The 25,768-nt window shown below is 43.7% G+C and overlaps 1 protein-coding gene and 23 non-coding genes across 24 annotated transcripts; 20 read left to right on the top strand and 4 right to left on the bottom strand.

Moving 5' to 3' along the window:
• Nucleotides 1-481: 481 nt before the first annotated feature.
• Nucleotides 482-554, bottom strand: trnaa-agc (transfer RNA alanine (anticodon AGC)). Its single transcript has one exon. It is a non-coding gene; the product is annotated as a tRNA-Ala (tRNA).
• Nucleotides 555-647: 93 nt separating this feature from the next.
• On the top strand, nt 648-719 carry trnap-agg (transfer RNA proline (anticodon AGG)). The gene has a single exon. It is a non-coding gene; the product is annotated as a tRNA-Pro (tRNA).
• A 1,096-nt stretch (nt 720-1,815) lies between these two features.
• Nucleotides 1,816-1,889, top strand: trnai-aau (transfer RNA isoleucine (anticodon AAU)). Its single transcript has one exon. It is a non-coding gene; the product is annotated as a tRNA-Ile (tRNA).
• An 80-nt stretch (nt 1,890-1,969) lies between these two features.
• Nucleotides 1,970-2,042, top strand: trnaf-gaa (transfer RNA phenylalanine (anticodon GAA)). Its single transcript has one exon. It is a non-coding gene; the product is annotated as a tRNA-Phe (tRNA).
• A 107-nt stretch (nt 2,043-2,149) lies between these two features.
• Nucleotides 2,150-2,221, top strand: trnaq-cug (transfer RNA glutamine (anticodon CUG)). Its single transcript has one exon. It is a non-coding gene; the product is annotated as a tRNA-Gln (tRNA).
• A 6,229-nt stretch (nt 2,222-8,450) lies between these two features.
• On the bottom strand, nt 8,451-8,523 carry trnaa-agc (transfer RNA alanine (anticodon AGC)). Its single transcript has one exon. It is a non-coding gene; the product is annotated as a tRNA-Ala (tRNA).
• Nucleotides 8,524-8,616: 93 nt separating this feature from the next.
• On the top strand, nt 8,617-8,688 carry trnap-agg (transfer RNA proline (anticodon AGG)). The gene has a single exon. It is a non-coding gene; the product is annotated as a tRNA-Pro (tRNA).
• Nucleotides 8,689-9,708: 1,020 nt separating this feature from the next.
• trnap-ugg (transfer RNA proline (anticodon UGG)) lies at nt 9,709-9,780 on the top strand. The gene has a single exon. It is a non-coding gene; the product is annotated as a tRNA-Pro (tRNA).
• Nucleotides 9,781-9,870: 90 nt separating this feature from the next.
• On the top strand, nt 9,871-9,944 carry trnai-aau (transfer RNA isoleucine (anticodon AAU)). The gene has a single exon. It is a non-coding gene; the product is annotated as a tRNA-Ile (tRNA).
• Nucleotides 9,945-10,024: 80 nt separating this feature from the next.
• trnaf-gaa (transfer RNA phenylalanine (anticodon GAA)) lies at nt 10,025-10,097 on the top strand. The gene has a single exon. It is a non-coding gene; the product is annotated as a tRNA-Phe (tRNA).
• A 107-nt stretch (nt 10,098-10,204) lies between these two features.
• Nucleotides 10,205-10,276, top strand: trnaq-cug (transfer RNA glutamine (anticodon CUG)). Its single transcript has one exon. It is a non-coding gene; the product is annotated as a tRNA-Gln (tRNA).
• Nucleotides 10,277-10,962: 686 nt separating this feature from the next.
• Nucleotides 10,963-11,035, bottom strand: trnaa-agc (transfer RNA alanine (anticodon AGC)). Its single transcript has one exon. It is a non-coding gene; the product is annotated as a tRNA-Ala (tRNA).
• A 93-nt stretch (nt 11,036-11,128) lies between these two features.
• Nucleotides 11,129-11,200, top strand: trnap-agg (transfer RNA proline (anticodon AGG)). The gene has a single exon. It is a non-coding gene; the product is annotated as a tRNA-Pro (tRNA).
• Nucleotides 11,201-12,220: 1,020 nt separating this feature from the next.
• On the top strand, nt 12,221-12,292 carry trnap-ugg (transfer RNA proline (anticodon UGG)). The gene has a single exon. It is a non-coding gene; the product is annotated as a tRNA-Pro (tRNA).
• Nucleotides 12,293-12,382: 90 nt separating this feature from the next.
• Nucleotides 12,383-12,456, top strand: trnai-aau (transfer RNA isoleucine (anticodon AAU)). Its single transcript has one exon. It is a non-coding gene; the product is annotated as a tRNA-Ile (tRNA).
• Nucleotides 12,457-12,589: 133 nt separating this feature from the next.
• trnaq-cug (transfer RNA glutamine (anticodon CUG)) lies at nt 12,590-12,661 on the top strand. Its single transcript has one exon. It is a non-coding gene; the product is annotated as a tRNA-Gln (tRNA).
• Nucleotides 12,662-13,415: 754 nt separating this feature from the next.
• LOC129441128 (uncharacterized) lies at nt 13,416-21,641 on the top strand. The gene is made up of 11 exons (XM_073858024.1): nt 13,416-13,712; nt 14,546-15,494; nt 15,586-15,669; nt 15,757-15,840; nt 16,820-17,348; nt 17,445-17,772; nt 17,865-18,666; nt 18,911-19,117; nt 19,227-19,600; nt 20,275-20,780; nt 20,860-21,641. The coding sequence occupies exons 2-11, from the start codon at nt 14,549-14,551 to the stop codon at nt 21,569-21,571; spliced, it is 4,572 nt and encodes a 1,523-aa protein (XP_073714125.1). The 5' UTR covers nt 13,416-13,712; nt 14,546-14,548; the 3' UTR covers nt 21,572-21,641.
• A 1,048-nt stretch (nt 21,642-22,689) lies between these two features.
• Nucleotides 22,690-22,761, top strand: trnap-agg (transfer RNA proline (anticodon AGG)). The gene has a single exon. It is a non-coding gene; the product is annotated as a tRNA-Pro (tRNA).
• Nucleotides 22,762-23,781: 1,020 nt separating this feature from the next.
• Nucleotides 23,782-23,853, top strand: trnap-ugg (transfer RNA proline (anticodon UGG)). The gene has a single exon. It is a non-coding gene; the product is annotated as a tRNA-Pro (tRNA).
• A 90-nt stretch (nt 23,854-23,943) lies between these two features.
• Nucleotides 23,944-24,017, top strand: trnai-aau (transfer RNA isoleucine (anticodon AAU)). The gene has a single exon. It is a non-coding gene; the product is annotated as a tRNA-Ile (tRNA).
• Nucleotides 24,018-24,097: 80 nt separating this feature from the next.
• Nucleotides 24,098-24,170, top strand: trnaf-gaa (transfer RNA phenylalanine (anticodon GAA)). The gene has a single exon. It is a non-coding gene; the product is annotated as a tRNA-Phe (tRNA).
• A 107-nt stretch (nt 24,171-24,277) lies between these two features.
• Nucleotides 24,278-24,349, top strand: trnaq-cug (transfer RNA glutamine (anticodon CUG)). The gene has a single exon. It is a non-coding gene; the product is annotated as a tRNA-Gln (tRNA).
• Nucleotides 24,350-25,028: 679 nt separating this feature from the next.
• Nucleotides 25,029-25,101, bottom strand: trnaa-agc (transfer RNA alanine (anticodon AGC)). Its single transcript has one exon. It is a non-coding gene; the product is annotated as a tRNA-Ala (tRNA).
• Nucleotides 25,102-25,194: 93 nt separating this feature from the next.
• Nucleotides 25,195-25,266, top strand: trnap-agg (transfer RNA proline (anticodon AGG)). The gene has a single exon. It is a non-coding gene; the product is annotated as a tRNA-Pro (tRNA).
• Nucleotides 25,267-25,768: the final 502 nt, after the last annotated feature.

The raw sequence follows: 25,768 nt of genomic DNA, 5'->3' as shown, positions 1-25,768 counted from the left end.
ACCACAAGCACATTACAGGGAAGCAAATTAAACATGTACGAAACCTTAGGATAAATGAAAAATGCATCGACATTTTGGTTAAATGAAACACACAGCTCATGTGTCCAGGCCAAAGAAAACACACAGCTCACGTGTACAATCTGACAATGAAATGCAATAAAAATACCTTACCAGAAATGACAGGAAGACAAATGAACATTGAAAGCAAATGATTCAAATTTTAAAGGGCAACAAAATGCTGCTGGAATGTAAAGCTCCTTGTTGCTTTGTGAAGTAACATCCGAATAGGAGACGTTCGTGTGTGTGCTCAGGTGCCATTTTGAGGACCGACACTGGGACCTGTTGGCTTTTTAAAGCAAATTGTTAGATCTGGAGCCAAAGTGAAGCCCTTTTCTGCAAGTGTAAACCGCAAAAGCACCCACAGAGAGGGAACGCCTCGGGTCTGTAGCTTCAGAGAATTTAGCAACAAATCAAAATCACGTGGAGAATGCGGGCATCGATCCCGCTACCTCTCGCATGCTAAGCGAGCGCTCTACCATTTGAGCTAATTCCCCTTGCGCCCAAAGCGTGACTGTTTTGGCTTGTTGGAAGCTGGCTGCTACGTGGTGGAAAAATGTCTCCCAGGGGGCCGGAGGGGTTCTCCGATTGGCTCGTTGGTCTAGGGGTATGATTCTCGCTTAGGGTGCGAGAGGTCCCGGGTTCAAATCCCGGACGAGCCCACCTTTAAACTCGCCTCTCGGAGCTTTAACACACAACACCGCTGTGTATGGCAATCCGGGCAGTGATGCATGTGTCCAATTTAGTTTACGGATGATTCATCAGAATTTTCTCCCAATCTAAAATCAACACTTGGAAAATGTGATAAAGACATGGCTTCTTAGATGTTACTTGACGTTACAACGTACACTAAGTTTTGGGATGCCCCTTCTAATAAAGATGTTTGGGACAACACAGTGGCCATCCTAAACAGAGCACTGTTGTCTCACAGCAAGTAGGTCTCCTGTTCAAGCCCTGGCTGGGTCAGGAGGCCTTTCTGTGTAAAGTTTACATGTTCCCCTTGAGTCAACGTAGAATTACTCTGGGCTCGGTGTTATTTGGTTTCCTTCCACAGTACAAAAACTATACACACATTGGTCTATACACAGACACATGGCAGGGAAGGGCAATTTGACATCTCCAATTCACCTAACCCGCGTTTCTGACGTTGCCAATAACCAGTTCTCGCCATGAATATCCCCATAGATGGCGAAATGGCATTAAGAATAAAGTAGCATGTTTAACTATTCCAGTTTTTCCAAACAAAACTAATATTAATGCTATACAATACGGACCTTGTCACAGTATTTTGTTTCCATCTATGTTGCAGCAGTTTTGCAAAAAGGACTTTCTGTGCTGAAATGACTGTGACCCTGGGAACAAATCATTGATAGGTTTGGGTGATGAGTGTTTGGCTCAGAGCCTGTAAGTCATAACAAAGGTGTTCAGCTGGGTTCAGGTCCGAGATTTATGCAGACCAGTCAAGTTCTTTCACACCATTTCAAATTTCAAGCAATTAGCATGTTCTGATATCGATAAGTGCTTATTTTGACACCAGCCCAACACTAGGGCAGGTTGGCTCATTGTGGCGAATCAGAGTAGCAGGACCCAAAAGGCCCATCCCCAGGAACTGCCTGAGGAAGCTGGTGACTGTGTTGTGGACACATGTTTCACAACGGCAAATTTGCTTCTTCTCGATTTGCTTCTTGTTGCTGCTACGCTGTGAAACATTCATGTCAGTCCTGGCAGAGACGTTCGCAGTACCACTAGACGACCCTTGGCCGGTTAGCTCAGTTGGTTAGAGCGTGGTGCTAATAACGCCAAGGTCGCGGGTTCGATCCCCGTACGGGCCATGCGTTTTTCCTACCTCTTGTGGCTGACCGCTTTAATGCTGTGATTTGTCATGGAAATTCCTGCCAAACAAGCCGCTGCGGCCGAAATAGCTCAGTTGGGAGAGCGTTAGACTGAAGATCTAAAGGTCCCTGGTTCGATCCCGGGTTTCGGCATTGATGGCCAATTCTTAAGGGTTCGTTTAGCCGACTCGCCGCGGCTTACCTAACAGTTCCTGTCCTTTTTTCCGTGACCCAGTGCATCAGGCGCCAAAGCAAAACGTGGTTCCATGGTGTAATGGTTAGCACTCTGGACTCTGAATCCAGCGATCCGAGTTCAAATCTCGGTGGGACCTGTTGGAGCTTTTGGGGATTTCCAAGCAGAACCCTGTCCAAGGGAACAGTGTTTGTAACCCCCAAAACAATCCCCCGCCCTTTAAGCCTTTCTACCAGAGCACTCAGGCTGTAGACGAAAAATGAGTTAATTCAAGCAACATTGAGCACTTTTTTCTGTTCACCCTGACGGTGGGCCGACAACACACAATGTGCCAAGTTTCAGCAACCACAAGCACATTACAGGGAAGCAAATTAAACATGTACGAAACCTTAGGATAAATGAAAAATGCATCGACATTTTGGTTAAATGAAACACACAGCTCATGTGTCCAGGCCAAAGAAAACACACAGCTCACGTGTACAATCTGACAATGAAATGCAATAAAAATACCTTACCAGAGTTATATTGGGGACACGTGATGGCGGCATAAGAGACAGACGTGTTTGTGGGAGCTCCGCGAGTGCCCAAATATTTTGCAATATTTCGTTAGATATTTCCTTCTTTCTGCAAATGCTGACGCTGTATTATGACTTTGGAACACTTTTGGACTAAACAACACGAAACGATGCCCTCCGGTAAGCGAAAGAACGTCAAACTGGATCAGCAGGCCATGGACACCTCGGCCTCAGTGCTAGTTCAACATGGCGAACAAGACATCGAAAATGGCAGCAACCCGTCTGAACCTGTACTGGAGCCCGGACTTGCTAAAGCTTTTGAAGAAATGACAAAAAAGATCTTACTCCAAATTAGCGAAAAACTGGATCCTTTGGCGAAAACAGTCGCGTCGCATACAACTGAGCTGATACGAGCTAATGAGCGCCTGGACGAAGCGGAAGACAGAATAGTACAGCTAGAAGCGGCGACGGAGCCTCTTGCTGCTAAAACACAGGCCCTAGAGGAGAAAGTCAAGGCCTTCGCTGACCATATTGATGACTTAGAAAACAGGGGACGGCGAAAGAATATATGTATCTTTAATATCCCTGAAGACACGGAAGGCGTAAATGCTCCGGGTTTCTTTGAACACTGGCTGCCAACTTTCCTCGGCGTAGATATGAAGGGTGGCCGTGTCAAGCTTGAACGTGCACACCGCTCCCTCGCACCCAAACCTGGTGATGGCCAGCGGCCGCGCCCGGTCATTGTCAGATTCCACTCGTTTCCAGATAAGCAGAGAGTGATGGCGGCAGTGCGACGGGAAGCGGCGGAAGGCGACATTACTATGGGCGGAAAGCGGATTTACTTCTACAATGACCTCTCTGCTGCTGTGTTGCGGAAACGAAAGGAATTCGCAGAAGCTAAAAAGCGCCTCAGAGATATTGGCGCACAATACTCCATGCTCTACCCAGCGAAACTACAGGTGTCGTTCAACGGGATAAAGAAAACTTTCCTTTCGCCGGCCGATGTTCTTTCTTTTGTGTCCAGTGTTGCAAACCAACGTTGAGGAACGTTTATTTACTACGACGCGGTGGGTCATATAATGTGTATGTTCACACATCCATCTTACGAAGACTGTTTCTGTTGTGTTTAGGAAGTTCATTTATACTACCCACCTGTATGTGTTTTATATTACTTATATTGGTTGAGAAAGCGATCTGCATTAAGATTTGATCACTTACTTACGGGCACTTGCCTCTGTCCCTTCCACGTTGTGTATTAGTTCGGGCAAGTGTTTATGCACCTCTTTATGGTGCAATCTAAAAAGGTGGCCCTCATAAAACCTGGGGGAGGTCCCCCCCAAAAAGAACTTATATGTTATAGTTTTCTACTATACTTCACAACTTTACATTTTTCCTTTTCTTCTACTATTATCCTTTGTTGTTGTTTTTCCCTCATGGTGTGTGAGGTTTTGTTCGTTGTTATGCTCAGCTCTGATATGGTAATTATTTTTTTTTTGTACTTTAAGATGCATCATTATGTTATCAAAATTGCTTCACTGTACAAGGTTTAATTATTATTAATCTTGATAATGTCAAATAATAATGTCAAATTTTGTTCATGGAATGTAAGGGGTTTGCGAGGCAGAGTTAAACAGAGAAAAGTATTTGCATTACTTAAAAAGGAGAAAATTGATGTAGCGCTGCTTCAGGAATCGCATCTTATTGATAGTGAGCACCTCAAACTAAATTATGGTTGGGTTGGCCAGGTCTACTTTTCCTCCTTCACCACCAGTAGTAGGGGTGTTGTAATACTTATAAGCAAGAAAACACCATTTTATTTAAAGACATGTGTTAAGGACACACGTGGAAGATATGTTATTATCAAGGGAATTTTACAAGGGCAAGAAACTACTGTGATGAATCTCTACTGCCCTCCTAATTATTCTCCGGATCTCTTAACAAAAGCATTTTTAGAATTTACAGAAATATTGTCACCTGTAGCTTTAGTGGGTGGTGACTTTAACTGCCTGCTCAACCCCCTAATCGATAAACACCCTTCGCGTAGCTCTGCTTTAACACACCAGGCCAGTGCTCTATCTGCGATATGTGATGAGATAAGCTTTCTCGATGTTTGGCGAGCTTTACACCCATCCGACAAACAATTTACATTCTACTCCCCTCCTCATAAATGCCACACTCGTATAGACTATTTATTTGTCCCGAAGCCCCTTATACAATATATTTCATCTTGCGAAATCGGGAGCATTGTTGTTAGTGATCACGCTATGGTTTGTCTGAAACTGACTACTGTTGGACATTTTACAGGAGGTAGGAGATGGAGATTTGACTCACGCCTCCTAAGAGATGAGAAATTTGTCTCTTATATGACCAGGGAATTCAAAATCTTTTTGGATATAAATTCACAGTCTACTGAAGATCCCTCTCTACTTTGGGAGACTTCAAAAACATATGTCAGAGGCTTAGTAATCGGCTACTCTGCCTCTAAGAAACGAAGGCAATCAGAGCTCCAGTCAAAGCTGGAAAAAGATTTAAAGGATATTGAGAAAACGTTAACCTCATCATCCGACCCACTATTATTACAAAGTAAATGCGCTTTGCAAACGGCATTAGACGCTTTGTTAACTCAACAGGCTAAGAGTTCTATTCTCTTTTCTAGACAGCGACTATATGAATTTGGTGATAAACCCAGCAAGTACTTATCTTATTTGACTAAAGTCGAGTCAAAACCTCAAATAATTGCCTCAATAGTCGATACTGCCGGTATACGTTATTTTGATAATAAAAACATAAATAATATTTTCAGAGAATTTTACTCTCAACTTTATAAATCAGAACTTCCCCCAGGAGCCTCTGTGGACATGGAACACTTTCTGTCTCAAATAACTCTCCCTACTATCTCTGAATCTCAGAAGATTGAATTAAATGCGCCTATTACTAAAGATGAAGCCCTGTTTGCACTTAGAACATTACAATCAGGGAAGGCACCTGGGCCAGATGGCCTGTCTGGCGACTTTTATAAAGAGTTCCACCATGTACTATTGGACCCTTTTTTAGCAATGCTAGAGCATTCTTTTACATCCGGCCTTCTGCCTCAATCTTTGAGAGAGGCAGACATCACAGTTATCCTTAAAAAGGGCAAGAACGCAGATCACTGCTCTAATTATAGGCCTATCGCTTTGTTAAACCAGGATCTAAAGTTACTTTCCAAGATACTAGCTCTTCGACTTGAAAAAGTTTTGCCCGAAATAATCAAGGAAGACCAGACGGGGTTTATCAAGGGAAGAAGTTCTAGCCACAATGTAAGAAGACTTTTAAATATTATTAATATATGTCAAACTCAGAATATCGAAAGTCTAATCATTTCACTTGACGCGGAAAAGGCCTTCGACCGTGTTGAATGGCCTTATTTACATCATATTTTACACAAATTTAATTTAGGAGAGACATTTATAAGGTGGATCGGTTTGTTGTATAATAACCCTTTAGCTTCAGTTATCACTAATGGCTATAGGTCTAACAATTTCTCACTTTACCGCTCGACACGCCAAGGCTGTCCTCTCAGCCCTTCTCTATTTGCCCTGGCGATTGAACCCCTGGCCGCGGCTGTCAGGCAAGATTTACTAATAAAAGGAGTTTGCACTGGTGACATTCAACATAAAATTTCTTTATACGCAGATGATATTTTATTATATATATCAGAACCAACTTCAACTATTTCCCGTCTCATCAAACTCATTCGCCAATTTGGAACTTTTTCGGGTTATAAAATAAATTTCTCCAAATCTCTTGCGATGCCTCTGGGGGCTCTCAGAGGAAGGACTAATTCCCTTAAACATTTTCCATTCCGTTGGTCCTTATCTGGCTTTGTGTATCTTGGTGTTCATATCACCCCCATATTTCACCAAATGTTTAAGGCAAACTACACTCCATTACTAGAGGTCATAAAAAAAGATTTACAAAGGTGGTGCTCTCTTCCCTTATCTTTACTTGGTAGGGTATCTCTTATTAAGATGAGCGTTCTACCTAGATTACTCTACCCCCTACAGATGATCCCTTTACTACTTTCAAACAAAGTACTGAAGCTACTTAACAGCTGGCTGAGTGAATTTATCTGGAATAAAAGAAAACCCCGGCCTAAATTTACTAAGTTACAATTACCTACGTCAAAAGGAGGGGTGGATGTGCCTAACTTTAGATTGTACCAACTGGCATCACATCTGAGATTTGTAGCCGAATGGGTAAGGGAGGATTCCACCTCTGTCTGGTTATGTCTGGAAAAGTTTAATACTCACTGCTCACTGCTCGGTCTTCTATCTTGTAAGAGCTTAAAGGCTGTAAGGACTCTGTGCAATAACAACCCTATAGTTGTTAATACTGTTAAAGCATGGTTTGCAGCGCGTAAATTGGAGGGAAGATCTTTACTGACTCCTTTGCTCTCTCCAGTGCAAGGAAATCCTGATTTTGAACCGGGCATGACAGACGCAGGTTATGATATATGGACACGCCAAGGAATTAAAAAGATGAGTGATTTGTTTGTGGGATCCTCCCTATCCACATTCGAACAAATTCAAGCTAAATATAACCTCCCTGGATCTCATTTTTTTAGATACCTCCAAGTGCGAGATTTTATATTTAAAAAAACTACATTTGCTTCTGAAGCCTCTTTATCCCCAATAGAAAAATTACTACTTAAATGTCCAGTTAAAAAGGTGATCACTTTGATTTATAATGCGCTCAACCAGACATCTGCCATATTAGCAGCTTCAGATGCAGCACTAACATGGCAAGCTGAATTGGGCGTAACTATTGATGAGGAACAATGGGATGTCATCTGCAATCAAACAAAACGGATATCAATCTGTAATCGCGCCAGATTATTACAGTTTAAAATTCTTCATAGATTGCAAATATCTCCTAGCAAAAGACATAAAATGTATCCCCATACCTCTCCTGATTGCCTTAAATGCAAAACTGCGTTGGGAACATACACTCACTGTATTTGGTACTGTCCTAAAATTCAGTCATATTGGCAAGATGTTCTAGAGGATATGTGTGCTATTTTTGGATCTGTTTTGACCTTTGATCCTGTCTCGCTATTATTGGGATATAGAGACAGTAAAATTAGTCCTGGTTCAGGCAGGCTGTATGATATGCTCACTTATGCTGCACGCAAGAACATTTTCCTATCATGGATTAGTGACAAACCTCCTTCTAAAGCATCTTGGCACAAACTCATCATGGAACTCTTTCCTCTGGAATACCTAACTTGCCTCCTCCATTCCACGAAAGGACGTTTCTTAAAGATTTGGACTCCATATCTCTGTTTTACCAACCTTACTGTTGCATCTATATTGAAAAGTATCACTTTAGATTGATCATTTATTTATTTATTTCTTATTTGTATAATACCATATGTCCTGTATACTACTCAAATGTATACTGTCCAGGCTATACTATGCTGAGCTTTGTTCTCTGTTCTCCTGTTCTTGTTTGTAAAAAATAAAATAAAAAATATATATAAAAAAAAAAAAAAAATACCTTACCAGAAATGACAGGAAGACAAATGAACATTGAAAGCAAATGATTCAAATTTTAAAGGGCAACAAAATGCTGCTGGAATGTAAAGCTCCTTGTTGCTTTGTGAAGTAACATCCGAATAGGAGACGTTCGTGTGTGTGCTCAGGTGCCATTTTGAGGACCGACACTGGGACCTGTTGGCTTTTTAAAGCAAATTGTTAGATCTGGAGCCAAAGTGAAGCCCTTTTCTGCAAGTGTAAACCGCAAAAGCACCCACAGAGAGGGAACGCCTCGGGTCTGTAGCTTCAGAGAATTTAGCAACAAATCAAAATCACGTGGAGAATGCGGGCATCGATCCCGCTACCTCTCGCATGCTAAGCGAGCGCTCTACCATTTGAGCTAATTCCCCTTGCGCCCAAAGCGTGACTGTTTTGGCTTGTTGGAAGCTGGCTGCTACGTGGTGGAAAAATGTCTCCCAGGGGGCCGGAGGGGTTCTCCGATTGGCTCGTTGGTCTAGGGGTATGATTCTCGCTTAGGGTGCGAGAGGTCCCGGGTTCAAATCCCGGACGAGCCCACCTTTAAACTCGCCTCTCGGAGCTTTAACACACAACACCGCTGTGTATGGCAATCCGGGCAGTGATGCATGTGTCCAATTTAGTTTACGGATGATTCATCAGAATTTTCTCCCAATCTAAAATCAACACTTGGAAAATGTGATAAAGACATGGCTTCTTAGATGTTACTTGACGTTACAACGTACACTAAGTTTTGGGATGCCCCTTCTAATAAAGATGTTTGGGACAACACAGTGGCCATCCCAAACAGAGCACTGTTGTCTCACAGCAAGTAGGTCTCCTGTTCAAGCCCTGGCTGGGTCAGGAGGCCTTTCTGTGTAAAGTTTACATGTTCCCCTTGAGTCAACGTAGAATTACTCTGGGCTCGGTGTTATTTGGTTTCCTTCCACAGTACAAAAACTATACACACATTGGTCTATACACAGACACATGGCAGGGAAGGGCAATTTGACATCTCCAATTCACCTAACCCGCGTTTCTGACGTTGCCAATAACCAGTTCTCGCCATGAATATCCCCATAGATGGCGAAATGGCATTAAGAATAAAGTAGCATGTTTAACTATTCCAGTTTTTCCAAACAAAACTAATATTAATGCTATACAATACGGACCTTGTCACAGTATTTTGTTTCCATCTATGTTGCAGCAGTTTTGCAAAAAGGACTTTCTGTGCTGAAATGACGGTGACCCTGGGAACAAATCATTGATAGGTTTGGGTGATGAGTGTTTGGCTCAGAGCCTGTAAGTCATAACAAAGGTGTTCAGCTGGGTTCAGGTCCGAGATTTATGCAGACCAGTCAAGTTCTTTCACACCATTTCAAATTTCAAGCAATTAGCATGTTCTGATATCGATAAGTGCTTATTTTGACACCAGCCCAACACTAGGGCAGGTTGGCTCATTGTGGCGAATCAGAGTAGCAGGACCCAAAAGGCCCATCCCCAGGAACTGCCTGAGGAAGCTGGTGACTGTGTTGTGGACACATGTTTCACAACGGCAAAGCACCGCGGTCTTACGCCTTGGCTCGTTGGTCTAGGGGTATGATTCTCGCTTTGGGTGCTAGAGGTCCCGGGTTCAAATCCCGGACGAGCCCGTCCCTCGATTTGCTTCTTGTTGCTGCTACGCTGTGAAACATTCATGTCAGTCCTGGCAGAGACGTTCGCAGTACCACTAGACGACCCTTGGCCGGTTAGCTCAGTTGGTTAGAGCGTGGTGCTAATAACGCCAAGGTCGCGGGTTCGATCCCCGTACGGGCCATGCGTTTTTCCTACCTCTTGTGGCTGACCGCTTTAATGCTGTGATTTGTCATGGAAATTCCTGCCAAACAAGCCGCTGCGGCCGAAATAGCTCAGTTGGGAGAGCGTTAGACTGAAGATCTAAAGGTCCCTGGTTCGATCCCGGGTTTCGGCATTGATGGCCAATTCTTAAGGGTTCGTTTAGCCGACTCGCCGCGGCTTACCTAACAGTTCCTGTCCTTTTTTCCGTGACCCAGTGCATCAGGCGCCAAAGCAAAACGTGGTTCCATGGTGTAATGGTTAGCACTCTGGACTCTGAATCCAGCGATCCGAGTTCAAATCTCGGTGGGACCTGTTGGAGCTTTTGGGGATTTCCAAGCAGAACCCTGTCCAAGGGAACAGTGTTTGTAACCCCCAAAACAATCCCCCGCCCTTTAAGCCTTTCTACCAGAGCACTCAGGCTGTAGACGAAAAATGAGTTAATTCAAGCAACATTGAGCACTTTTTTCTGTTCACCCTGACGGTGGGCCGACAACACACAATGTGCCAAGTTTCAGCAACCACAAGCACATTACAGGGAAGCAAATTAAACATGTACGAAACCTTAGGATAAATGAAAAATGCATCGACATTTTGGTTAAATGAAACACACAGCTCATGTGTCCAGGCCAAAGAAAACACACAGCTCACGTGTACAATCTGACAATGAAATGCAATAAAAATACCTTACCAGAAATGACAGGAAGACAAATGAACATTGAAAGCAAATGATTCAAATTTTAAAGGGCAACAAAATGCTGCTGGAATGTAAAGCTCCTTGTTGCTTTGTGAAGTAACATCCGAATAGGAGACGTTCGTGTGTGTGCTCAGGTGCCATTTTGAGGACCGACACTGGGACCTGTTGGCTTTTTAAAGCAAATTGTTAGATCTGGAGCCAAAGTGAAGCCCTTTTCTGCAAGTGTAAACCGCAAAAGCACCCACAGAGAGGGAACGCCTCGGGTCTGTAGCTTCAGAGAATTTAGCAACAAATCAAAATCACGTGGAGAATGCGGGCATCGATCCCGCTACCTCTCGCATGCTAAGCGAGCGCTCTACCATTTGAGCTAATTCCCCTTGCGCCCAAAGCGTGACTGTTTTGGCTTGTTGGAAGCTGGCTGCTACGTGGTGGAAAAATGTCTCCCAGGGGGCCAGAGGGGTTCTCCGATTGGCTCGTTGGTCTAGGGGTATGATTCTCGCTTAGGGTGCGAGAGGTCCCGGGTTCAAATCCCGGACGAGCCCACCTTTAAACTCGCCTCTCGGAGCTTTAACACACAACACCGCTGTGTATGGCAATCCGGGCAGTGATGCATGTGTCCAATTTAGTTTACGGATGATTCATCAGAATTTTCTCCCAATCTAAAATCAACACTTGGAAAATGTGATAAAGACATGGCTTCTTAGATGTTACTTGACGTTACAACGTACACTAAGTTTTGGGATGCCCCTTCTAATAAAGATGTTTGGGACAACACAGTGGCCATCCCAAACAGAGCACTGTTGTCTCACAGCAAGTAGGTCTCCTGTTCAAGCCCTGGCTGGGTCAGGAGGCCTTTCTGTGTAAAGTTTACATGTTCCCCTTGAGTCAACGTAGAATTACTCTGGGCTCGGTGTTATTTGGTTTCCTTCCACAGTACAAAAACTATACACACATTGGTCTATACACAGACACATGGCAGGGAAGGGCAATTTGACATCTCCAATTCACCTAACCCGCGTTTCTGACGTTGCCAATAACCAGTTCTCGCCATGAATATCCCCATAGATGGCGAAATGGCATTAAGAATAAAGTAGCATGTTTAACTATTCCAGTTTTTCCAAACAAAACTAATATTAATGCTATACAATACGGACCTTGTCACAGTATTTTGTTTCCATCTATGTTGCAGCAGTTTTGCAAAAAGGACTTTCTGTGCTGAAATGACTGTGACCCTGGGAACAAATCATTGATAGGTTTGGGTGATGAGTGTTTGGCTCAGAGCCTGTAAGTCATAACAAAGGTGTTCAGCTGGGTTCAGGTCCGAGATTTATGCAGACCAGTCAAGTTCTTTCACACCATTTCAAATTTCAAGCAATTAGCATGTTCTGATATCGATAAGTGCTTATTTTGACACCAGCCCAACACTAGGGCAGGTTGGCTCATTGTGGCGAATCAGAGTAGCAGGACCCAAAAGGCCCATCCCCAGGAACTGCCTGAGGAAGCTGGTGACTGTGTTGTGGACACATGTTTCACAACGGCAAAGCACCGCGGTCTTACGCCTTGGCTCGTTGGTCTAGGGGTATGATTCTCGCTTTGGGTGCGAGAGGTCCCGGGTTCAAATCCCGGACGAGCCCGTCCCTCGATTTGCTTCTTGTTGCTGCTACGCTGTGAAACATTCATGTCAGTCCTGGCAGAGACGTTCGCAGTACCACTAGACGACCCTTGGCCGGTTAGCTCAGTTGGTTAGAGCGTGGTGCTAATAACGCCAAGGTCGCGGGTTCGATCCCCGTACGGGCCATGCGTTTTTCCTACCTCTTGTGGCTGACCGCTTTAATGCTGTGATTTGTCGTGGAAATTCCTGCCAAACAAGCCGCTGCGGCCGAAATAGCTCAGTTGGGAGAGCGTTAGACTGAAGATCTAAAGCAAAACGTGGTTCCATGGTGTAATGGTTAGCACTCTGGACTCTGAATCCAGCGATCCGAGTTCAAATCTCGGTGGGACCTGTTGGAGCTTTTGGGGATTTCCAAGCAGAACCCTGTCCAAGGGAACAGTGTTTGTAACCCCCAAAACAATCCCCCGCCCTTTAAGCCTTTCTACCAGAGCACTCAGGCTGTAGACGAAAAATGAGTTAATTCAAGCAACATTGAGCACTTTTTTCTGTTCACCCTGACGGTGGGCCGACAACACACAATGTGCCAAGTTTCAGCAACCACAAGCACATTACAGGGAAGCAAATTAAACATGTACGAAACCTTAGGATAAATGAAAAATGCATCGACATTTTGGTTAAATGAAACACACAGCTCATGTGTCCAGGCCAAAGAAAACACACAGCTCACGTGTACAATCTGACAATGAAATGCAATAAAAATACCTTACCAGAAATGACAGGAAGACAAATGAACATTGAAAGCAAATGATTCAAATTTTAAAGGGCAACAAAATGCTGCTGGAATGTAAAGCTCCTTGTTGCTTTGTGAAGTAACATCCGAATAGGAGACGTTCGTGTGTGTGCTCAGGTGCCATTTTGAGGACCGACACTGGGACCTGTTGGCTTTTTAAAGCAAATTGTTAGATCTGGAGCCAAAGTGAAGCCCTTTTCTGCAAGTGTAAACCGCAAAAGCACCCACAGAGAGGGAACGCCTCGGGTCTGTAGCTTCAGAGAATTTAGCAACAAATCAAAATCACGTGGAGAATGCAGGCATCGATCCCGCTACCTCTCGCTTGCACCTACTGCTTCCCACCGAGTGAGCCAAAGTAAGCCCGCATAAGCCAATCACGTTTCTTCCTGTGGCTTACTTTTGACCAATCACGTTTCTTCCTGTGGCTTACTTTTGACCAATCACGTTTCTCCCTGTGGCTTACTTTTGACGAATCACGTTTCTCTTCTGTGGCTTACTTTTGACCAATCGCGTTTCACTCCCATGGCTTACTTTGGACCAATCGCGCGTTCCTCTCCTGTGGCTCACTTTTGACCAATCGCGTTTCTCTCCTGAGGTAAACTTTTTAACCAATCACCGGCAGCTATTATTATCATCTTTGAGTTAGCGATAGGTAAGTCTTGTTTACTTCGTTATTAAATTTCGGTCATTATTTGTTAATATAATGTGTATATGTTTGGAAAATTAAACTTGCCTATATAGCTGTCTAGCATGTATTGGACATGTTTTCTTCTGTGCAGTTTAACACGGTGGTTAAGTTCACGTTAGTTTAACGTTTGCAAATGTCATGACATTCATTAGACATCCGGCTTCATACTCATTAAAGTTTGGATGAAAGATAAACGTTCCTAAAATATCCATTTCATAGCGCAAGGACCCTTTTGGGGTAATATGTCTTTTATGTGCTATGAAAGGATATTATTAGGAAAAAATTGTCATCCTTCTGCCATTGGGTCGTATTGATAAATTATTTAATTGATTAAATAAAAACAGCAAATGCTAGAGTTAAACGAATTATTATTATTTAAATGAATATCAAATATAAAATCAACTTTACTGCAGTAACGTACGTCAGATATGCATAAACACATAAACTACAATACTGTTTGGCCTAAAGGTATCAAACCAACTTTAAATTACTTAGTATTATTCTCTATCATGCACAAGGCTTGTTTTTTAGATTCTTCTAGGCCCCTAGAATGGTGATGTTTACAGCTTTGGAAATAGAAGTAAATTTCAGACTTAATATTTCACTTATATTGACATATTTTATATACGGTATCCGAGATTCCTTCCCCTTTAGAAAACTCATCAGCAAGCCAGTTTATGGTCATAGCCATATTTATTACCACAGTAATATGGTTTACATGTAGCTTATTAAATTACCATTACACACTTAACGTCAGATTGCTAGAGGTAATAGTCTCTTCCTAATTTTCATTTCAGAAAATGTATGCGTATCCTGTTTTTCAACGGCAATCGGCAACATCAAGCCGACTCCTCATGGCACCATCAGCAGAGGCAAAGCGCCTAGAAAAGCTTGAGTCCGGAAGGGCCAAAAGTAAAGAGGAGGTGCTGGCAGAGGCTAGAGCTTTTGTCAGCACAAATGGTGGAGACCCCAGTGACCAGTTTTTAGTTCTCGCTCACTGCAAACTTCAGTTTGGGAAGTACCAGGGCCAGCGATTTAGATGGCTCCTGGAAAACTCTCTGGGGTATGCAGTGTATTTGGTGCTTAGCAGTTCCAGTGAGAAAGCCCATCCAAACCCGCTGTCAGAAAACAAACAGCTGTACCTGCAGTATACTTCTCTTATAAGAGAGATGGCAGAAGAAGTGGAGAAGTATAAGAGAAAGCAGGAAATGCAAGCAGAAGCCCATGCAACTGGAGACCAAGGCTGCTTGATGGTGGAGTTTGGTGACTTCCAGGGCCGGTCCATGAAGGATGTTTATGAGGACCAGAGCAAGCAGGCCCAAGCCCTCATCAGGTACCTGATAAAGGCAAATCCCAACCCCAACACCAACATGGCCATTTTCAAGACGTATGTCTTGAAAAGACAGGCTTCTGCTGTGGGCACCCGTGTATGCCAGCCTGCACCTCAAGTTGCATCCTCCAGTGCCTCTGCACCTCCACCTGCAACCTCCAGTTCCTCTGTACATCCACGTGCAACCTCCAGTGCCTCTGCACCTCTACCTGCAACCCCCAGTTCTTCTGTACCTTCACCTGCAACCTCCAGTGCCTCTGTACGTCCACGTGCAACCTCCAGTGTCTCTGCACCTTCACCCGCAGCCATCAAAACTGGTGTACACCAGAGCGCCACTGTGAAAGCACTGTTGACGCGTGGCAAACATTTGTCTCCTTCACACCTGGCGAGAAAACTCATGTCACCAGTGAAACACTGTGAGTAGGACTGTGTGAATATTGAATTTTCCTTACAGCAGTTTTACATGTATTTATTTATCATTATGGCAAATTTGTTTTTTGTTTCCAGATCCATTGCTGCAGTCCACTTTACCTCCTCCAGCAGCAGAACCCCCAGTCACACATTTGACCCGAAGGCAGCTTTTCACTACTGGTAAGCACCATCTTACCTACATTTGTCTCATAAGTTTACGGTGAACAACATAACATAATAACATTTTTATTATTATTTGTGCTCCAGGCACTTCCGTTTCCACTGCTGAAGATGATGATGATGAGGAACTGGTATTTGCTGCATCACAATGTGAAGCACAGCTAAATACAGGTGTGGCATATGACACACATGCAAATATTATAAGAATGTTTTTGTGAAAACGCAAAAGCAGAACCTTTTTTTAAAAAAATAATCAACATTTTTAACAATTTTTTGTTTACAATACAGAATTATGTCAGATCTTGCCTCAAGCTGGATGTATGCTTTGAGCGCATTTCTTCAAAACCGTAAGGATGTTTAAAGGTGTCAGTGTATTTGGGTTTCCGCACGTACCCGTTGTTAAACAATCACTGCAAAACTTTTTCACACCGCTTGCACTTGTCACTCACTCTTTAGCTCCACCTTAGCAGACAGGATGGTTGGGATTCATTGTTCTAATTATTAGAGGAACAGCTTTTCCTTACTGTGTCTGTGTGCATGCTTCATGTCTGTGGGCATCATTAATTCATACTAAATTCCCCACGCCTCATATCCTTGCTCTATTCTATCTAATTTACACATCTACATTTTATCCCAGCAAGCAAAAAACGGTACAGTGAAATGACGGCTAACTATAAACCCAATGTAGTCCAGCCATGAGTAACCCACTTCTACCCTAAAATAACCTTGAATACATTTACATGCTGTTTTTGCCTAAATAACTTTAAGATGTATGATATTCCATTATCTAAGCAAAGTCAACAGGTGTTCAAGGTGTTTGCTTTCATTTCTTTTACATGTTCTTAAAGTATATGCATCATCTATTTGTGTGCTATGGTTAGACATCTGTTAGACTTTCATGGGCAGCCCAAATTCTGCCTTATTTTAGCCACAATTGCTTGCTGGGATCTTACATCAAAAAGTGTACACTGGGTTCTTTGCTTCTTAACACTAGTACCATTTTCCTCACTGTTATTTCTAAATATAATCCTAATATTTATTAATACTTGTCCAAAATTCTGCTTTGCAGACTGTTTGTGGGCTGCTTTGTGGTATTTTACTATGAAATGCATCATTCATTCTTATATTGTTTTTGTTTTAATTCACTCAGAGTCCTGTTCTGGTTCGTCTCCATCAGCGGAAACAGCAAAAGCACCAGGTCTTCCACATCATCCGCCACCAGCTGAGCTTCCAGTTCACTGGAAAGATCATCTTCCACCTTTCCAGCATGAGTGGATACGGAACACACTATTTAAGGCCAACCCGCGAACCGGCAAGCCAGAACTAGTGTCCCAACTGAAGCTTTGGTGGTATCCTCCTCAGGTCCCTTTAATTCACACTCAGCCGCCCGCCTCACCTGACCTCTTCTTCTGTCGGCCCCTTTTCTTATGGATGCCGCTCAAGATGTGGCGATTTCCTCTTGTCTGTGTTCGTCCAGACTGTGATAAGCACAAACTAACAGCCGCAGGACTTTACCGTACCGTGCGCAAAGTCTTGGACATCGACGGTTGGTATGATCTTGCCACTGAGTATCTGGAGTGCAAACGCTGCAAAAAGAAATATCCCGCCTGGTCCGAGGACATTTTGGGGCAACTGGATATGGGCCACCGCAGTCAGTTTCCAGCTTTGCTGACATACAGGTAATTCATAATGACAATCATTCATTATTAGGCACTTTAATTTGTGTTTTTTTTTACCAAATAAAGCATTTGCATGATTATACTGTTGTTTTTTAGATACTCATGTGACAACCGGGTGCTGAGGATGATGAGGGAGAGGACACAGGGCAACAGCGTGACACAGCTGTACAAGAAGCTCATGGAACAACACAGTGAGGCATGGACACAGCGTGTCCTTCAGTACCTGACTGCCTGTGAACCATTTACAAGGTCCTTCCTTGTGCAGCCACCTGTGTTTGCCGAGCCTCCCTCTTTACCTGCCCTACCTAAACCTAAGTGGCTGTTAGCCGTGTACGCCAGGGATGTTCTGGGGCGACTGCACGAGGTCAAAGCCAAAATTACATCTGTCTTGGGCTGTGTTCTAAAGATGGACTCCACAAAGAAGGTAACACATCCCTGTATCCAGAAATTTGCCATATGGAAAAGTGTGTATACATAATAAAAACAGTTTTTAATTATTTTATTTTTTTGCAATAGGTCACAAAGAAACTTGCCGGTGCTGCTGCAGGAACAGCTGCCTGGTGCACAAATGTGGGAAATGAACACGGCCAAGTCCTTGTCTCTGTGCTGACAGCCGCAGAGGGACATGGACTGCACCCTATGGCAGCTGGCTTAATGAAACGCTACCGGGAGGCAGGAGAGGCAGCCCCGAAAGTGATGTATGTGGACAGAGATTGCTGCAGTCTTCATGGCAAGTCTCAGGTGAAGGTCATGTTTTCGGAGTGGGATGAGCTTGAAGTGCGCCTTGACATCTGGCATTTCATGCGGCGATTTGCTGCAGGTGTCACGACAGAGGCTCATCCGCTCTACGGGACCTTCATGGCACGTCTGTCCATGTGCATCTTTCAGTGGGATTCAGATGATGTGGCTGCTCTTCACCGTGCAAAGGAGGGTGAGCTGGCAGCAAAGAAGGCCGGCCACATCTCAGGAAAGGCGCTGAGTTCCCGCATTACCCGGAGAGAGTTGGCACTGCACTGCCGGAGGAGGACCAGGGGTGTGGAGGAGACCACCAGATTAATTGGATCTCTGGTTGATCTGTTTGACAGTGCAAGTGGTAAAGACACTCTGGGAGTTCCTCTGCTGGACCATGAACGGATCCAGCAGATATGGAAAGAACAGCGGAAGCACGTACAGTGTATCCAAGACCCAGAGAACTTTCCCCTCTACATGAAGACAGGGACACTGAAGAAAGGCGGTGTGGAGCTGTGCTGCTACAGATGTGCCCGTGGCTCTACCTCTTTGGAGTCATTCCACCTCCACCTAAACCGTTTTATTCCAGGTATTACATACATATGGATTACATTTTTTTTTAAAGTAATGTCACATCAATAAATGTCATACTCTACAGTAATATCACAGTTCTTTTCTGATGTCATAAGCATTGACAAAGCTGTCTTGCCAGTCACTAGTAACTCTGGTTATAATACCAATAATTGTTTATGTAATTACATAGCACCTCATGTGCAGCACATATCTTGTACATGTGTGACACATAAAACCATTTTTGTTTATCTGACTTTTAGGAACCAGTGCCAGTGATTCACATTTTCAGGCCTATCTTCTTGAGGGCTTGATGCGCTGGAATGATGACAGGATGGAAGATGCCATAAAAGGAGCGTCCTCCATCCGGACATATGGCAGTGCCATGAAAGAGGCTGTGGACAAGCTTTCCCGAACTGTCTTCGGAAAGCCCTGGGATGAGCGCTATCGCCCTCCTGGAGCATATACAGGCAAGAAATTCAATAATTTGTTCTTTTGTAATATTCTACTAAGTTATCTATTTAGCTTTTAATGTACTAGACTAGACAAATGATTAACAACACTTTTTTATCCTTGTAGGTGAATTGCTGGGAATGGAGTACCTTTACAGCCAGACTGGCAAAACACTTACTCCAGTGCTCCAGAACCCAGAGGAAGAAGACAGGCTGGTGGAGGAAGTTGATGATCAGGACCTGCAAGATGAGGGGTTTGAGGAAGAGATCATGGAGGACATCACAGTTCCAGTGCTGTATGAGGATGACCCTTGCCGTGATCTTGAAAACAGCCCCTCATCTTTGCCTCTGCATCAGTCCCCAGCATCGATGGCTGATGTGTCACTGGCTGAGCCGTCCACATCATCATCTCCTGGTGGAGAACAACAGCATCTTGCCCCTGCCCCTTCAGTACTGTCACAGTCATCTGACACTGGAAGCAGTATTTCCGACGAGGCTCAGGTAAGACACTCTAAGGTCTTTTTTTTCAATTGCTAACAAGCATTCCTCCACATACTCTCCCTCTCTGAACCAATCTACTTTCCTTACCAACCTGTCTTCTTTTATCCATATTGCAAAATTGCTAAATAAGTTCCAAGATATCCCCTTCTAATACTGTAAATCATGGTAATGAGACTAGAGCAGAACACCTGGGTTGGCTTTCAAGTAAAACTGCAATTAGCTTAGAATGATTACTATTTTATTTCCTGCTACAATTTTCTATATTTTAAAACAATTACTGAAGAAATGCATTCAATTTGCCATCATTCTTTTGAAAATGTTTATAACAATTTCAAAAGCAGTGTGTTAGTATTTGAGAAATGTAGATAGTATACATAATACATTGTGTTTTGCAAGTGGTGAAGCATAAATGAGAGAAGAATTTTGGAAGATGTGGATATTGAATGCATTGAACTGATGGATCACATTAACCTCATTACAGCACAGTGACATTAATAAGAAGTCCAACCCTGTTGGGTTAGTTGCTTGTTCCTGCTGTGACAGGTTTCGACTGTGTACAGTTTTTAAATGCCCCCTTAGTATTGAACTTAAACAATGCTTGTTAGCAATTGAAAAAAAACTCATTTTAATCTCGTTTTACTCCACATAAATTAACATAAATCTGCATTTACTAGGGAGCAGTCATTGGACCCGATGGCATCGCTGGGTGGGACAAGGTCCAGGATTTGGCTGGTTACCTGGTGGGTCTTCGTGAGGCTCCTTACCTTACTGACCAGCAGGTGACAGAGGCCATCCAGCTGTGGACAGCTCTCCTAGATTTCGATAAGCAGCGGGTCAACTATCAGCCTCGACATCAGCCTCAGCTGACACATGGGCGCTATAAGGCACCGAAGCGGTCTGGAGTCACACCAGGTGTGGAGAGTGTGAAACGGTGTCTGATTGGACATCCTGGGGGTCCAGCGCAGTGGCCCGACGCCAACCGCTTGGTTAATACCATTTGTATGAAGCTGTGTGCTTTACACAAGTCGCCAACCAAGAAAGATGGAGTTTGCACCCCCAGGTGGTCTAAAGTTCTTTCAGATTACCACCACATCCGAGAGTTGGTGCTTAACAATCCCACTCTGATGGATGAAACAACGATCCAGCTGTTTGAGATAAACCATAGGACACTCACTCAGTGGTAAGCATGGCACACCATTTGCTTCAAATTAACTGAATACTTACATACATATATATATAATAAAAATTAATTTTTTCAGGTTTCGTAAGTGGAAGAATAGACAGGAAATGGGCGTCCTCGGTCAGGGTCTGACTCCATCTAACCCAATTGCTGTGGCTGATACGCACCTGCCTCCACCGAGGGAAAAATTGAATGAAGTGCCATCGACATCAGGCCCAAAACATCAATTTTTCCTTCCACCAAATCGTGAAGGACAGGCTCCTCTTCTGCGACCAGGTCGAAAGCCAGCTGCTGCCACCAGGGAGTTTCCCATTGCACCTGCCTCCACAGCATCAGGAGTTGTGCAGCCCATTTTAGCACCCATCGCACCTGCCCCCACAGCATCAGGAGTTATGCAGCACATTTTAGCACCGGGGTTGTCGTTTGGCACAGTAGTCTTTAATCCAGACATGACTGTGTCAGTGGTGATTCCACCTTCTGGTGCTTCGACATCCAGTGCAGTCCCAGCTCCGCCTGCTCCGGCGTCTGCTGCTCCTGTGTCCCGTTACACCCAAAGGAACAGGCGCCGACGGGCTGTGGAGAATGAAAGTGGTGTCCAGAAGAGGAAGTATGTGCGAGGGGTTACTTTTAACACGTGCAGCAAATGTGGGCAGCCCAAAACGAAAGAGTTTGGCCATAGCCGATATGGTAATGCCACATTTTGTTTGCGTACCTCAAATGGCAAATCTTTAGAGGAATGGTTGGCAGAGCAGCGCCAGCAAGAAAGATGTCAAACTCCACCACCTCAATAAATAACATCTTTCCTGTATATATTGTACATATTTGTGAGTGTGTGTGTGTGTGTGTGATCATTTCAATATTTGTGTGTATTTATTTTAATAAAACATTTTACATCTGAAGTGTCTGTGGATCTGATAAATAAATCTGATAAATCATATCAATCAAATCATATGCCACACAAAAACACATCTTTAAAGAAACATTTTTACATAAACATAAAAAACATACAAATTTACCTTACTTACATTACCTTATAAACACGTAATATTTTATAAAAAAAGAAAAAACACAAAATAATGAATATCAATCAATATAATGATATGTCAATAGTAGATAACTAATAGAGGCACAGTTAAATGAACCATGTTTTTTGTGGTAAAAGTGTAGTAACCATGCTTTTTATAAATTTTTATATAAACATAAACAGGTAATATTCTTTTAAATAATAATATACACAAAATTATTAATATCAACCAATATAATGATCATAGATAATAGGCATAGTTAAATTAACCATATTTTTTGTGGTAAAAGTGTAGTATGGTTTTTATTCATTTTTATATAAACAGGTAATGTTCTTTAAAAAAATAATATACACAAAATAATAAATATTAATCAATATAATGACATGCCATATAGATAACTAAATAGTTGCGCGGTTAAATTAACCATGTTTTTTTTTGTGGTAAAAGCGTAGAAACCATGCTTTTTGGTGTATTGTTTACTATTAGCAAAACCATGTTTATTTTGTGGTAACCATGGTTTTACTACAGTACATTTTTTGTAAGGATTTGTTGGATACTTCGTCACGCAGACCACGGGTTCGAGTCCAGCCCGCGGAGGGTGACTTGTTTCAAATATAACTAAAACTACTGTAACATGACATAACGCAGAGGAAAATATCCAGAATATTGTTGCAGGTGAAATCTGGCGCCGCATACCCGCTTTTTGCGTCTTTTTCGCTTGCGTGCGGGGGCGCAAAGATTGGGCCCCTTCCTTTGCGCAGCGAGCGCTCTACCATTTGAGCTAATTCCCCTTGCGCCCAAAGCGTGACTGTTTTGGCTTGTTGGAAGCTGGCTGCTACGTGGTGGAAAAATGTCTCCCAGGGGGCCGGAGGGGTTCTCCGATTGGCTCGTTGGTCTAGGGGTATGATTCTCGCTTAGGGTGCGAGAGGTCCCGGGTTCAAATCCCGGACGAGCCCACCTTTAAACTCGCCTCTCGGAGCTTTAACACACAACACCGCTGTGAATGGCAATCCGGGCAGTGATGCATGTGTCCAATTTAGTTTACGGATGATTCATCAGAATTTTCTCCCAATCTAAAATCAACACTTGGAAAATGTGATAAAGACATGGCTTCTTAGATGTTACTTGACGTTACAACGTACACTAAGTTTTGGGATGCCCCTTCTAATAAAGATGTTTGGGACAACACAGTGGCCATCCCAAACAGAGCACTGTTGTCTCACAGCAAGTAGGTCTCCTGTTCAAGCCCTGGCTGGATCAGGAGGCCTTTCTGTGTAAAGTTTACATGTTCCCCTTGAGTCAACGTAGAATTACTCTGGGCTCGGTGTTATTTGGTTTCCTTCCACAGTACAAAAACTATACACACATTGGTCTATACACAGACACATGGCAGGGAAGGGCAATTTGACATCTCCAATTCACCTAACCCGCGTTTCTGACGTTGCCAATAACTAGTTCTCGCCATGAATATCCCCATAGATGGCGAAATGGCATTAAGAATAAAGTAGCATGTTTAACTATTCCAGTTTTTCCAAACAAAACTAATATTAATGCTATACAATACGGACCTTGTCACAGTATTTTGTTTCCATCTATGTTGCAGCAGTTTTGCAAAAAGGACTTTCTGTGCTGAAATGACTGTGACCCTGGGAACAAATCATTGATAGGTTTGGGTGATGAGTGTTTGGCTCAGAGCCTGTAAGTCATAACAAAGGTGTTCAGCTGGGTTCAGGTCCGAGATTTATGCAGACCAGTCAAGTTCTTTCACACCATTTCAAATTTCAAGCAATTAGCATGTTCTGATATCGATAAGTGCTTATTTTGACACCAGCCCAACACTAGGGCAGGTTGGCTCATTGTGGCGAATCAGAGTAGCAGGACCCAAAAGGCCCATCCCCAGGAACTGCCTGAGGAAGCTGGTGACTGTGTTGTGGACACATGTTTCACAACGGCAAAGCACCGCCGTCTTACACCTTGGCTCGTTGGTCTAGGGGTATGATTCTCGCTTTGGGTGCGAGAGGTCCCGGGTTCAAATCCCGGACGAGCCCGTCCCTCGATTTGCTTCTTGTTGCTGCTACGCTGTGAAACATTCATGTCAGTCCTGGCAGAGACGTTCGCAGTACCACTAGACGACCCTTGGCCGGTTAGCTCAGTTGGTTAGAGCGTGGTGCTAATAACGCCAAGGTCGCGGGTTCGATCCCCGTACGGGCCATGCGTTTTTCCTACCTCTTGTGGCTGACCGCTTTAATGCTGTGATTTGTCATGGAAATTCCTGCCACACAAGCCTCTGCGGCCGAAATAGCTCAGTTGGGAGAGCGTTAGACTGAAGATCTAAAGGTCCCTGGTTCGATCCCGGGTTTCGGCATTGATGGCCAATTCTTAAGGGTTCGTTTAGCCGACTCGCCGCGGCTTACCTAACAGTTCCTGTCCTTTTTTCCGTGACCCAGTGCATCAGGCGCCAAAGCAAAACGTGGTTCCATGGTGTAATGGTTAGCACTCTGGACTCTGAATCCAGCGATCCGAGTTCAAATCTCGGTGGGACCTGTTGGAGCTTTTGGGGATTTCCAAGCAGAACCCTGTCCAAGGGAACAGTGTTTGTAACCCCCAAAACAATCCCCCGCCCTTTAAGCCTTTCTACCAGAGCACTCAGGCTGTAGACGAAAAATGAGTTAATTCAAGCAACATTGAGCACTTTTTTCTGTTCACCCTGACGGTGGGCCGACAACACACAATGTGGCAAGTTTCAGCAACCACAAGCACATTACAGGGAAGCAAATTAAACGAAACCTTAGGATAAATGAAAAATGCATCGACATTTTGGTTAAATGAAACACACAGCTCATGTGTCCAGGCCAAAGAAAACACACAGCTCACGTGTACAATCTGACAATGAAATGCAATAAAAATACCTTACCAGAAATGACAGGAAGACAAATGAACATTGAAAGCAAATGATTCAAATTTTAAAGGGCAACAAAATGCTGCTGGAATGTAAAGCTCCTTGTTGCTTTGTGAAGTAACATCCGAATAGGAGACGTTCGTGTGTGTGCTCAGGTGCCATTTTGAGGACCGACACTGGGACCTGTTGGCTTTTTAAAGCAAATTGTTAGATCTGGAGCCAAAGTGAAGCCCTTTCTGCAAGTGTAAACCGCAAAAGCACCCACAGAGAGGGAACGCCTCGGGTCTGTAGCTTCAGAGAATTTAGCAACAAATCAAAATCACGTGGAGAATGCGGGCATCGATCCCGCTACCTCTCGCATGCTAAGCGAGCGCTCTACCATTTGAGCTAATTCCCCTTGCGCCCAAAGCGTGACTGTTTTGGCTTGTTGGAAGCTGGCTGCTACGTGGTGGAAAAATGTCTCCCAGGGGGCCGGAGGGGTTCTCCGATTGGCTCGTTGGTCTAGGGGTATGATTCTCGCTTAGGGTGCGAGAGGTCCCGGGTTCAAATCCCGGACGAGCCCACCTTTAAACTCGCCTCTCGGAGCTTTAACACACAACACCGCTGTGTATGGCAATCCGGGCAGTGATGCATGTGTCCAATTTAGTTTACGGATGATTCATCAGAATTTTCTCCCAATCTAAAATCAACACTTGGAAAATGTGATAAAGACATGGCTTCTTAGATGTTACTTGACGTTACAACGTACACTAAGTTTTGGGATGCCCCTTCTAATAAAGATGTTTGGGACAACACAGTGGCCATCCCAAACAGAGCACTGTTGTCTCACAGCAAGTAGGTCTCCTGTTCAAGCCCTGGCTGGATCAGGAGGCCTTTCTGTGTAAAGTTTACATGTTCCCCTTGAGTCAACGTAGAATTACTCTGGGCTCGGTGTTATTTGGTTTCCTTCCACAGTACAAAAACTATACACACATTGGTCTATACACAGACACATGGCAGGGAAGGGCAATTTGACATCTCCAATTCACCTAACCCGCGTTTCTGACGTTGCCAATAACCAGTTC

Source organism: Misgurnus anguillicaudatus, chromosome 20 (genome assembly GCF_027580225.2).
Source record: "Misgurnus anguillicaudatus chromosome 20, ASM2758022v2, whole genome shotgun sequence".
NCBI classification, from domain to species: Eukaryota; Metazoa; Chordata; class Actinopteri; order Cypriniformes; family Cobitidae; genus Misgurnus; species Misgurnus anguillicaudatus.
Note: the sequence above shows the minus strand (reverse complement) of the source record. Positions and strands in the feature narration are given on the sequence as shown.

Excerpts from the sequence above, each read along its gene's own strand:
- LOC129441128 (XM_073858024.1), top strand. The coding sequence starts at position 14,549 with ATGTATGCGTATCCTGTTTTTCAACGGCAATCGGCAACATCAAGCCGA. Across the intron at positions 15,495-15,585 it reads CATGTCACCAGTGAAACACT|ATCCATTGCTGCAGTCCACT; the intron begins GTGAGTAGGACT and ends TTTTGTTTCCAG. Across the intron at positions 18,667-18,910 it reads CCTAAACCGTTTTATTCCAG|GAACCAGTGCCAGTGATTCA; the intron begins GTATTACATACA and ends TCTGACTTTTAG.